Here is a 12,928-nt window from a genome sequence, read left to right as displayed (position 1 = left end):
GGTGACCCTGGGAATTGGTGTCTGGATTTCTGGGAGCCAAGCCCTTTCTCTCTCTTTTTTTTTATAGTTTTAATATACCTTTTAATTTATTAATTTAGTTATTTATTTGGCTGCACTGTGCAGCATGCAGGATCTTAGTTCCCCAACGGGGGATCGAACCCATGCCCCCTGCAGTGGAAGTGCAGAGTCCTAACCACTGGACTACCAGGGAAGTCCCTCCAAACCCTTTCTCTCTCTTTTTTTAAATAGTTTTAACATACCTTTTAATTAATTAATTAATTTGTTTGTTTGGCCGCACTGTGCAGCATGCAGGATCTTAGTTCCCCAACGGGGGATCGAACCCGTGCCCCCTGCAGTGGAAGCGCAGAGTCCTAACCACTGGACTACCAGGGAAGTCCCTCCAAACGCTTTCTCATTGTTCCCTGCCCTTCAAGGCCTAGAAGGAAGGGCTGAGGTTCAGAGGTCAACACTGGCTGCTCCCACTTACTTGACCAAGACTTTGAATTGAATCTCTCTTCTCCGGGGTCTCCGCCTCTCATCCTGCCAGACGTGGGTTTTCCAGGCCTCCACCTTCAGAAAAGAGGGCAGATATGTGGGCAAGGTGGGCCCTGGCTTGGCTTGGGCTTGGAGAGACAGAAGGTCCTTCATGCCCTCCGTGAGTTGGGGGGGTGAGCAGGCCCTGTCCCCACCCTTTCACTGAAAGCCCCACAGGGAAGGGCTGCATCTGCCTGTCTCCCTCCAAGTTGCAGCTCATGTCCGGCACAGAACCTGCACACGAACAGTTGACTGTCTCTCATTAGTGTCCCCCTGGAAGGGAGAGGCTGCACATCTCTTTCCTTTTGGTGTCTGATCACTAGGAAGGCTATACAGATTGTATATAATGCATAGTCTGCCCTGGGATACCTCTGAGAGTAGACGAAGGTGCTATGACCACAGGCACAAACTATCCCAGGCAGTCAATCACACTAATTATCACTTTTAGAGTAAGGAAGCTCTTCCCCAAATCTAACCAAAGAGATTTTTGACAAAAAATGAGATCATTTCACTGGGTAACGGTTCCTGAGTGCACTCTGGGTTGGACACTGGGCTGAGCTGTTACGTACACCAGCTCATGTGATCCACGCAACCTTCTCCATCGTGGAGTTGATGACCATCCTTTTAGAGATGAGAAAATCAGGGCTTAGATGGGTGAAATGACCCACCCAAGATCATACAGCTAGGAAGTGGGAGAATCACCCCCAGATGTATCTGACATGGCAGCCGAGCTCTTCACATGTGACTGTCTATGCCCTCCCGTGCAGACGGGCACAATGGCGGTCGCCCTCAGGAGCTTAAACTTCATCAGAGCAACAGGCTACTAAAGATACCATAAAAGGTATTTGCTTCAGTCTCGCTTCTTGAAGAAGTGAGAAGAAGTAGAAATGGACAAAAGCATCCTTGAGGGAAGCCTGAAAAGCATTAAAAATATGCCTCTGTGTCCCCGATCCTTCCTTGTATATCCTGCATTAGTGAGCACACATGTGCACAGGCACATGCAAACACACACGCAGGCACACATGTGTCCACACATGCACACACGTGCAGACACACACACTCTCTCCACCCCTGAGCTCCCAAGACAGAAAGGAGAGGAAGGCCCCTCTCTTACCTGGTAGTAGTAGTAGGGGGACAGGACATAATTTAACATCTCCTGGTGGAACACGGGGGTGATGCTTCCAGAAATTGGGGGGACCAGCCAAATCCAGTCAGCTGGGCAGCCCCCTCGGGACCGGTACTCATACTGCATGTACTTCATGAAGGACTCTGCAGCTGAGTGGTGGTCCATGATGGTCACATTATGCTTCTAAATCAGAAGGAGGCAAGAAGCGGAGTTGAGGAGAGGGGTTGGTTGGCTGCAGGGCTCCCAGATGGACTATGGAAGGGCCTGGCAATCTGTAAAATGGGAGCACAATCCCCTCTGGCCCCCTTCTCGGTGCTGAACATAAATACCCAAATTCAAAGTATTTTCAGAGCCTCTGAGGGACCCAAGCAGTCACCATGGCCATGGTCAGCCCACAGGCTACACGCTGCCCCCGCTTGGCCCTCTGGGGACACTGTCCAGCTTCTCAGGCCCACAAGTCTCCCTGAACTCCCACAAATGGCTCTCTGGATGCTGACGAATCAAACCACAGTGGCTTTTTGTCACTTGTTGGTAGAGAGTTCCAGGAGCCGCCTCCCCAAGGATGTGGCTGTGTCTCAGTCAAGGAGGAACTAGGTTCTCTGGAAGAGGACTGAAGCACTGGGGAGAACCACAGTGCACGGAAGACAAATCACCACAATGTCCCACATCCTAAAATTAGAAGCCAAGGGGTCTGAGCCTTCCTGGAATGATCCAACAAGGGCAGCCACATCGTCTGGAGCAACTCATGTAGTCAAGAGACATTGGTTTCATGGAGTGGTTCAAACCTTGGCCTCTTATTAGCCATGTCACTTTGAGCAATTAGTTCCTTAACCTCAGTTTCCTCATCTGTAAAATGGGGATGGTAATAGTTCCTACATCATGACGTTGTTGAAAGAATGCAATAAAATAATACGAGTAAAGCATAAAACGTGCTCAGTGAACGTTAGCCGCTGTTATTATTTCTATCTACCAGGTATTGCATACAGAGGTGAAAGACGTGGCCCCTTCTCTGCACTGGATCACACTCTAACTGGGGGAGGCAGGAGGACGTCAGCCATCTCACATGGTCTGATAGAAGCTACGATGGAGGTGAGCGCAGGTGCTGACGGAGGGCCGAGGGAGGGCTTAGCGCATACAGGGGCCCAGAGGAGGGATGGGGGATTTTAGAGACAGTTTCTGAGAGGAAGTGAGTTTTGGGAGATGGGTACCAGTTAGGCAGCAGACAGGCAGTCCCGGAGGAGGACACTGCATGAGTCAAGGCCGGGAGGCAGGAGAGGAGCCAGTAGGCTCCAGTAGGACCAGCCATGCCTTCTAAAATTTTATACATACACACACCGCAACTACTGGGCGCCAGACCAGTGTTAGGCTCAGGAGCTGATGATGAGAGCTGTGAGAATGGTTGTAACAGTAATAAATAATAATAACAACAAAACTAATGTTTTTTGAGTGATCACTGTGGGTCAGGCAGTGCAGCTAAATATTTTGCATTCATTTTCATATAATTCTTACAGTAACCTAGTGAGGGAGGTACCATTATTATCTCCGTTTTACAGATGAGGAAATGAGGCCAAGTCTTTTGAAGCTGACCCTGAAGGAGGGTCATGAGGAAGTCCTGGAGACTCTCAAGCAGTGGAGGGACGTGGTCAGCTGGTCAGGAGACAGTGGAGGGTCAGCAGTTTCCTGGGACATATCCGCATCCTGCCAATATCAGAGCAGATGCTGGGAGCCTGCAGGAGTCAGGATGTGTGATCCACAGCCAGGGGGGCCTTCCCGAGCTGAGTCAGCCCCAGGGGGCTCTTCCTGTCCTGTCTCGGAGCTGCCCCGTGGCCCCCACTCCCCAAAATCAGACACAAGCTTGACGTGCCTACAGCATGACAAGCTCTGGGGAACAGTGTGTGATAATATGTATTTACTGGGTGTTTAATGTCAGCTCCCACTACACTCCACAAGGTCAGGGTTTCTGTCTATTTTGGTCACCACTCACACTCTTGGCCTGGCCTAGGGCCTGACACATGGAAAATGCACAATAAAACTTTGCTGAATGAATGAATGACCCTCTGCCCTGTGGTCTGGCCTCCAGGGCATCTGCCAACTTTGTGGACATGGTCCCAGCTTCTAAAGTAATAGCTTCACACGTCCATGGCTCCTTCCCCAAAGGAAGGGGAGTGTTTATATGAGTAACAGCAGCAGGTGGACCAGAGGGCTCAGTCCCACACAGGAGCCAACCTGCTGCTGATCAGACAGGGAAGCAAGAGAGACAACTGCTCAGGTGGACGTGGCCTCTCATTCATTCATCCCATACATATATTTTTTTAGCATCTGCCATGTGCCAGACACTCTTCTAGGCTCCAGAGGTAGAGCAGTGAACAAGAGAGACAAGGTCCCTGCCCCATGGAGCTTACATTCTAATGGGGGAAACAAAGAAAGAAGCAGATGGACTCCATAATGTCAGGAGCTAATAAGGATTATGAAGGAAAAGAAAGAAAAGGTTAAAGGAATAAGAAAGACAAGATGGAGGTGCGTGAGGATGCCTTTGTTTATGATGTCATCAGGGAGGGCTACTCTGAAGAGGTGACAGTTGAGACCTGGATGAAGGGAGGGAGCCGGTCACGGGATGATTTGTGGCAAGAGTGTTCTAGGCAGAGGAAAAAGCAAGTGCAAAGGCCCTTAGGGGGGAACCATCTTGGTGAGTTTGAACAACAGCCAGAATTCCAGTGTGACTGGCAGAGCTGTGGAGGATAAAAGCCTGACTGGAGTGGCTGGGGGATGAGGACGTGTAATGAGGTCTTTCAATGGTTTTGCCGTAAAAGGGAAGCAGAGAAACAAGGTAGTAGCTGGGTAGGGGGAGTATTTGGTTAGCTAGCCATTTATCTCTTTGAAATGGGAATCATTACAGCTTACTGATCATTGATGGGAATGATCCAGTGGATAAGGAGGTATCAATGTTACGGGGCAGAGGGCGGGGAGGATTTTCAGGAGTAAAGTCCTTGAAAATTGAGAGAGGACAGGATTCAGTGCTCAGGCGCAGGGATTGACCAGCCTTGGGAGGTAAGGAGTTGCCTGTTGCTAGAAGCATTCAAGTTTACACTAGCAGACTTGAGAGGGCTTGTCTCTCTATCCCAACACCTAGCACTGTGCCTGGCACAAACAGGGTGTTCAACATTGTTTGATGCGTGAATAAATGAGCAATGCCGTAAGGGGAAAATCAAGCATGACATGGGCGGCTGGACCAGATGACTTTCGGACCAGATGACTTTCTAACCAGGAAGCCTTCAGACCCGCAAACACCAGACATGCCTGGAAACTGTGGAGCACAGCGACATTGATCTCAATGACAGCCCGGTCTTTCCAAAGTGAGGCCACCTTGTGTGTTTCCAGGCCCATCCTCCTGCCCACTTCCTGCAAAGGCAGAGCAATGGGGATGAGTCAGTCTCTTGGATCCCAGCTGCAGGCCCGCACCTCTAGCCGGCCCAGCTGGACGGTCTTCGTTACCTCCAGGATGTTGTAGCGCTGGACGTCACAGAAGTCCCGGACTCCGATCTCCGTGCCCATATACCAGCCGTTGAAGGGGCACCCTGGGAACTCAAGGCCACCCACCTCGAGCAGCATGTTGGCTACGGCCGGCAGGGCATACCACTTCAGCTCCAGCTCCCGGAACCACTCATACCTGGTAGGGAGGCACAGCTGATGGCAATGGAGCCTTCACTTTGGCCCACACTCACCCCCCCCCAAAAAAAAGCTTCAGAGAAAGAGTGCACCAAGAAAACTCCTTTCCAAGTGCTGATCTCTAAGTTCATCCCACCTGGAGAGGTGAATTGACATACCACGTGTCATTCGCTAATTATACATTCATTCACGAGTTCATTCACACAAACATATTAAGCATCAAGTATATGACAGGCCCTGTGCTACATGCTGAGAACCCAACATAACACAGCACTTAAGGATTCCAGTGTCAGAAAGCCTGGGTTCAAGTTCTGCCTTACTGATGACTAGCTGTGTAATCTTGGGATATTATTTAGCCTCTCTGAGCCCTAGCATCCCCACCAACAAAATAGAGATAAGAGCATCAAACTCATGGGATTATTGTGAAAATAATAGTATCCTTTATTTGTATATTCATTCATTCCAGAAATATTTATAATTGAGCACTTACTATGAGCCAGGCACCCTGCTACGTGTTGGGGATATATTGCCTTACAAGAAAAACAAGATCCCTAATTCTCAAGGACCTTACAGACTATAAATAGGTAAACAGATAAATAAATAAATAGGAAAATAAAGACAAGGTGATGTGTCAGATGGAGGGTGAGGGTGCCTACTCTAGACTGGGTATTCAGAAGAGGCTTCTCAGAACGGGTAACATTCAGGAAATACCTCATTGACAAGAAGAAATGAAGTCTGCAAAATTCTGGAGAAAGAGCATGTCAGGCAGAGGGAAGAGCAAGTGCAAAGGCCCTGAGGTAGGAGTCAGTTCAGTATATTCAAGGGACAAAAAGAAGAACCCAGCCTAATGCCTGCTACATAGTGAGTGTCAATGTAGGCAGGTATTTTTGTAATTATTAGAGCTGCCTGGAGGAGGGGCTGAACCAGATGAGCTCTTGAAGTACTGTCATCAGTCAGGAGAGGGATGGCTAAGAGAGTTGGCAGGAAGGTCAAAGAGGCCTGGGCTGCACAGTGTGAGAATCTCAGAGCCTTTCAAGGATTCCTTTCCTGAGGTCACTTCTTCCCAAGCTGCTAAAGCCTGGTCTGTCTAAGCCATTGCTTTCCTGTCACCATCAGCATCTCATTATAAGTCTGAGGCCCGACGTGCAAGTGCCGAGTTGCTGTACAAGGGCAACAAGGCAGGCCTTGAAAGTCGGCCCTTCTGGCTATCACCTGCTGCTGGCCGGGCTTTGGGGGAGGTGCAGGGAGGGTCCTGAGGTCTGAGGTCTCACTTAGGAAGGGAGGGGGGCATGCATGTGAACTCACACCCCTGGCACCCACAGCCTGCTTACTTGGGGTGTTCAATGGGCACCTCAAACACAAGGTCGGGAGGGATTTCGAAGAGCTCAGGGTCATGGCCATCAGCCTGCAGGACCAGAGGCACCACGTCGAAGCGGCCGTACTTGGGCTTCCAGCCCAGGTCGATGCACAGCTGAAGACAAGACAGGCCAAGTGAGTCTGGAGATCCAAGTCCCTTGACCCCTCTGGGCTCCACTCTCACCCACCAAAGCCGCATCTAGTACCTGGGTGAGCTCCACGCTGGCAGGGTCCCCTCTGATGGTGCCATCAGGCATCTGGTAGCCGGCGTACCGGATGAGCTGGGCGTTCCAGACCCGGAAGTCATGTTTCCCGTCGCTCCGCTGGGGGAACACGGTGATGGCCGACCTTCCCCAAGGTGAGGACAGTGCTGTTTACCACCCAGCTTCGGTGGGAGCTTCCAGCCGTCCCCAACAGGTCCCCTGCCCCCTCCTATCTTCCCACTCCCCAGCCCTCTGCACCCGAGCTAACTGAACCAAACCCCCGCAGCTCTGAGGCATGCCAAGCTCTCGCTGGCCTCTGTGTAACCCGTCCACTTCCTGACGTACCCTCTCCTTCCTTCTTCTCCCTGCAGCTCCTACCTTCCAGACCAGCCCAGGGACCACGTCCTCCAGGGAACCCTCCCCACCCCTCGGGCGCGGTTAGCTGCCCAACCCTTTCCCTAGCTGCACCATAGTTCCCTTTGCCATTGAGTTAGGTGGACGCTTGTCTAGTGCAAGGCATAGGTTCATAGTGGGCTGGAGCCTCGTCTTAGGGCCCTAGTCACTTCCCACCCCCATGCCTAGCCCTGTGTTGGGTCCTCATCAGGTGGGCACTGAGTGTTTGCTGAACAGAGAAATGAATGAATGACCGAATGAGTTGACCTTGACCTCCTTGGCTAGGGGAAGGGGAAGGTAAGGCAGGAGTGGTACTGATGGGCCCCCACTCCCCCACCTCTAAGACAATCACCACATTGGCTGCAAAAACAACTTCTCATCGCCTCTGCAAAGTGGGGAGCCTTAACCTCGAAGAGTGGAGAAGTTGCTTCTTGAGGATCCTCCCCATCACCTCCAAATGGCTACAAGTCAGAAAGAAACCAAGGAAATGGGCCACTGACGAGGCACTAAGCTCACGGAGGCCGGCTCACTGCGAGGGCTCCCTGAAGAAGCCGAGTCTTCCTCCTTTCTTTCTCCCTGGTCTCTCCTGGAGCCCAGATGCCTCCCCTAAACTCATTTGCATCTCTTGGCTAAGACTTGGGGGCAGGGTGGGCCCCAGCGTAGCCTCGTAGCCTCGGGAAAAGCACACCCACCTGATGTTGCCGTTGTTGGTGGCATAACGCAGGTGTCTGCAGATGTGCTCAAACATCTCCCGGGCCGTGGAACAGCTCCGTGCGTCGAAGACCTGCATGCACGCAGCCCACCCAGACCATGCCCGTCAAGGACCGTGAGGACAGAGGCCTTGGAGCTGACCTTAAAAGCTAAGTCACGGGGACTGAGGGAGTGGCCCCAAACCCCACGACCCGAACGCCTCGCTGAGGAGTGCAGCCTCCTCTCTGACCCTTCATCTTTCCTCTGCTCTCCTAGGGGAGCCCAGGCGCCCTCACTTGGAAGCCCTATCAAAACCCAACCCCCAAGCACCATGAGTCAGGATTCCCACAGCCTAGTTGCTTTATACATGTTACACACGGCCTCCAGAACATTTTATTACAGCCAGAGCTGGTTCCACTGGCATTTTTTATCTCTTTATCTGTCCAAGTACTTTCACTATCATCCAGCAATAAAACGTAAGATAAAACGTAGCCTCCTAGCTTAGGAGGCTAGGATAAAGGAAATGTTTTCTAAAAGCCAAGAGTTCAGTTGAGGTAAACAACCAGGGCCTCAGCAGTAATAATAGCAAGGTCGTTTGGTTTCATGTTGGCGTTTAGTCTCTGAAATTTAATGCAAGAGAGAAAGATCGGCTAGAAATCCTGGTGCTGAGATCGGATTCTAGACTCTGGGGTGGTGGGGGTGGGTGGCCGTGAGCCCCCATCGCAAGCTCAGGGCCGGGGAGAGAGAACGCAGGGAGCCCCGGGCACAGCTCGGTGGGCTGCTGGGAGCCACTGCTCAGGGCCCGCCGGGCTCCCATCTTCCTCTCCTGCTCTGTCTAAGGGAGTCCACCTGCAGGTTGGACCACTGGATCCTCCCGATGCAGCGTGGGGCGTTGCGCCAGGCCTGCTTGGTGGCGAAGATGAGCTCATCTCCCGTCAGCTGGTAGGTTCCTGTTGTTTCTATCTCCTTTGTTACCGCTTCCACCCTGGCCAGATGTTCCTCTATTTTTGCCCTGGGGGACAGGAAGGCATCGGGAAGATCAACAATGAGATGGCCTTAAATGGAGACTGATTCAATCCACAGAAGCAGGAACTGAACTAGGACACCAGGAGGGCAAGATGTCTCTCAGGGAGACCATCCCCTCCAGAGCCAGCTTCATGGGCATGTGACCGTGGCCTTGAGCTCAGAAGGGCTCCATGCTGGGTTTAATGCTCTGCTGTCTTGAATTCTTAATGATCTGTGAACAGGAAGCCACGTTTTTATTTCCACACTGGGTCCTGCACGTTACATAGCTGGTCCTGATCCCACCAGCACCCTTGTCGTTTCTAGGAGCTTTTTCTCGAATCATATTCATCTCAGCACGGAGTGCAGCGCTTCTCAGACACTTGCGAGCCGCAGCCCCATCTTGCCTCTCAGCCAGGGGAGCACCCCTCCACCTTCCCTTGGTTAAGAGATGAATCAGTCCCTCCCACGGCAGATCCTGTGTACTGAGTGCTCACTGTGAGCCAGGTACTGGGCGAAGCCACCCACAGTGAGGGTCCCACTGAGACTGTGAGGGAGGCATTTTTGTGTCCTTTTTAGAGTCGGTGTGTCTGGAAGGTTAAGTACTGGCCCGGGAACAGAAGTGTGGCAAAGAGCAAACTCAGGACTCAGACTCAGCTTGCCCTGATGCCAAGCCCAGGCTCTTAACCTTCTACCTTCCACCCTGGGTGGGAGGAGTGGCAAGCCCAGAGATGTGCAGGGCCTGCCCACGCTTCGCTGGTCAGGCCCAGACGAGGACCTGCCCTCAGGACTCAGCCTGCAGGGCCCCAGGGCCGCTCAAGGAGGAGCCCTCCACAGTGTGGTCCAGCATCACAGGCTGTCTACAGCGAGCTTTCTCAATCCCTGCACGGCTCGGCCAGCTGTCCCATGTGAGATTTCCAAACTGGCTTCTCCCCTTGCCTCCTAGGCTTCAAAAATATCCCACAGCCAGGAAGGTTTTGAAGCACACACACACACACACACACACACACACACAGAGCAACCTTGAGATTTCCAATGGGCACCAAAGACATTTCAAGTTGCAACAAACAAAACTATTTAAGGAATGAACTCCTGATTAAGGAGATTGGACAACTCAAGACAAAATGGCCTTTCTGTGGATGAAGAGTGTCTTGACAACTCTTCCCTGATTAAAGAAAAAAGCTCAAAGACAAAACACTCGGTGCTATTTATCTTCAAGGACACTCCTGGCATAAAGACCTGCTGGGTGAGGTTGAGGCTGCCCCACCACCGGCAGCCCTCCTTCCCCAAACAAAGCTTCTAGCAACATTCCCTGCTCTGCATCTGAGCAGGAAAACAGTAGCGACCACCAGAACACAGATGTTTCTAACATACTCGGTAGTGTTAACGTGGGACTATGTAAGAAAAGATTATTTTATGTTCTCACCCAATTCCTTTAGCATTTTACACTTTATCACTGTTTTCAAATAGTCACATTTCTGAGGCACTAAAATGCTATGATCCCTATTAGTTCTGAAAAGAGGGAGTGGCTTTTGGCATCGGCGCACTGACTTTGGACAGAACATTCAGCAAGTTACAATTTCTAACTATACAATCCTTCACTCACGAAAGACTGAACCGGCCCAGCTGTCCGTGCCTGTGGCTCCTAGTGTAATTGTGGGGATGGGCTGCCATCTGTCACTCACACCCCCAGGACCTCTTGGGGGGTCCAAGCCATGGGTCTGTGATTGTAAAAAGTGGAACTTTTTCCCTCTGTGAAAAGTAAATGGGTTTTCAACAGCCAGCAGGAGCAGCCCTGTAGCTTCCTGGGGCTAACACCCACCCAACGGCCTTCCAAAGAGCAGCAGGAACCCCCAGGTCCAGCACGGAGTCAGAACCTTCCAAGTCAAAGAGCTGGATGCTAGAACATTGAGGTTTAAAGCAGGGGCTCTGGCCCAAACTGCTTGGGCTCAGATCCCAGCTCTGGAACTTCAGGACGTGTGACTTTGAGCAAGTTACATCTCCTCCACAGGCTTTGGTTTCCTTGTCTGTACAGTGTGGGGAGGATAATAATGGTACCAGTCCCATAGAGTCATGTTGAGCCTTATATAAGGCAGAGCCCAGAACATACCTAGCACTCAGTAAATGTCAGCTTCAATATAGAGGTCCAGTGAAACCCGTCAAGAAAATTCCTTGACCCTGAAAAGCTCATAAGTCAACAACCGAGTTGAAAGCCTAAGGACCTTGGACCTTCTAGTGACAAAGCACTTCTGCAGAGGTTCTATTTATACAGCACACAGAGCAGCAAACCCCTGACAGGGTTCTCAGTCCCGTTGTACATTAGAATTGCCTTGAGATTTAAAGAACATGGGTATCCGCTCCCTCCACACTTCCCGAGAAGCTGATGCCCCCAGCCCAGGGGACCCTGGCACCAGTATCTTGCAAAGTCCTTAACAGCGACCACTGTGCAGCCAGGGTAGAGGATCACAGCCCCAGAAGTTAAGGGTCTCTTTCATAGACTCAAGGCCCCTTCCAGCTCAGACACTGCAGGTCAGAGCAGAGGGGACGTGGCATCACCAGGAGCCACTCTTTCTGCCATGGGGAGGGGGTGTCCCATGTTACTTCTGTGGCTCGCTTCGTGCAGTAAAGTGCCACATGGGGCTGCACCATAAAAGCCACACTCCCCTCCCAACCCATAAAACAGCAAATCCATTCCCTTGGCCATTCTGTCTTACAATCCCTTTGTGCATTTTTATTTTAAAGATATAAAAGGACCTAAATTAATAGCCATATATTTTATGAAACTCAGCAATATAGATCCCCACAGAGTGCAGTGCAAAGAGCTCTCTCCAAGTCAGGTGGCCTGAATTCTAGCTGGAACTGAACTCTAGCTGTCGCTGGGCTTCCCGGCTCACACTTGCAGGTGGAGGGCTTGGCTAGGTGGTCTCTGAGGTCCTTTCTATCTCAACATTTCATAGTAAAAGGTTTTGTATATCAACTCATTACTTTGTGCCAGGACGCCATTCCAAACTTATTTAATCCTCGCAACAATATTATGAGCCAGGTTTTATCATGACCCTGCTTTGACCTGTGAGGAAGTTGAGGCACACAGAGGGTAAATAGATTTCCCAAGCATACAGGACCAGTTACTGGTGGTGAAGGATTCAAAGTCAAACGTTTAGATACCCGACCCACACTTTCAACCATTACTGCCATGCCTCTTTGTCTTATGGTTCTGAGAATGTGTCCAGGGTCTTTTCACTGAAAAACTATGTTTTAGCCCTCGGTCCATTGCAGACCTGGGAAGGAAAGGGGTCTGGGGTCCGAGGGAAAGGGCAGGAGACAGGAGAGCTCAGGGGAGGGGGAGGCAGCGATGCTGCAGGAAGCGAGACTTACTCTTTGAAGGAGCCGTAATACTGGTTGACAAATTCAATAGCTTGAGGTAGAAGCTCGTCTGGGAGGGTAGGCTTGTCCCTGGGTCCTATGGTCAAACTTTTGGGGCTCATGATGGCTCCCAGGCAAGACCTGGACTTGCAAGCGAGATCCTGGAAAGGGAGAGGTGACGGTGAGGCTGGCTGCCTGGCCCCTCAGCGCAGGCGTTGATGGCCATCCTCCTCCAGGGCCAGCTGTCCTGGCCACCTCCTTCCACTCTGGCTGCTCCAATTCCCTGCCACCCCTCTCCACCTCTGTGGCACCCCCTCCTTGGGGTCTACCAGGCTTTCCCCCCACTCATATCTCCTCTCCTCTACTGGCTGAACCCCAGTGGCTATGGGCTGGGGCTGCTCCCACCACCCTGGGCTCAGTCTCTGGCCCTGCCCCCCAGCCAGGCCCAGACCCAAAGTCAACAGCTCGATCCCTGGGAAGATCTCAACTACCTTCTCATTTAAAGAGGCTGATATGACTCCTGGGGACAAACTATTGCTGTTCAGCCAAAATGAATTGAGAAGGTGCAAATCCCAAAGTCAGGGGATGGCACAGA

At 51.4% G+C, this 12,928-nt stretch overlaps 1 protein-coding gene across 1 annotated transcript in view; it reads right to left on the bottom strand.

The window, feature by feature from the left end:
- The window catches only part of NOS2 (nitric oxide synthase 2), a gene marked incomplete at both ends in the record, with an annotated part of 31,704 nt that overhangs the window by 13,780 nt on the left and 4,996 nt on the right, over positions 1-12,928 (bottom strand). Inside the window, 9 exons of the mRNA XM_079724726.1 lie at positions 488-570; positions 1,649-1,843; positions 4,958-5,059; positions 5,153-5,327; positions 6,658-6,797; positions 6,889-7,030; positions 7,971-8,062; positions 8,818-8,980; positions 12,346-12,494. Coding sequence (XP_079580852.1) covers positions 488-570; positions 1,649-1,843; positions 4,958-5,059; positions 5,153-5,327; positions 6,658-6,797; positions 6,889-7,030; positions 7,971-8,062; positions 8,818-8,980; positions 12,346-12,494 — 1,241 coding nt within the window. The remainder of the gene's footprint in view (positions 1-487; positions 571-1,648; positions 1,844-4,957; positions 5,060-5,152; positions 5,328-6,657; positions 6,798-6,888; positions 7,031-7,970; positions 8,063-8,817; positions 8,981-12,345; positions 12,495-12,928) is intronic.

Source organism: Hyperoodon ampullatus, assembly GCF_949752795.1.
Source record: "Hyperoodon ampullatus genome assembly, chromosome: 19".
NCBI lineage: Eukaryota > Metazoa > Chordata > Mammalia > Artiodactyla > Ziphiidae > Hyperoodon > Hyperoodon ampullatus.
This window is presented reverse-complemented; position numbering and strand designations above follow the sequence as displayed.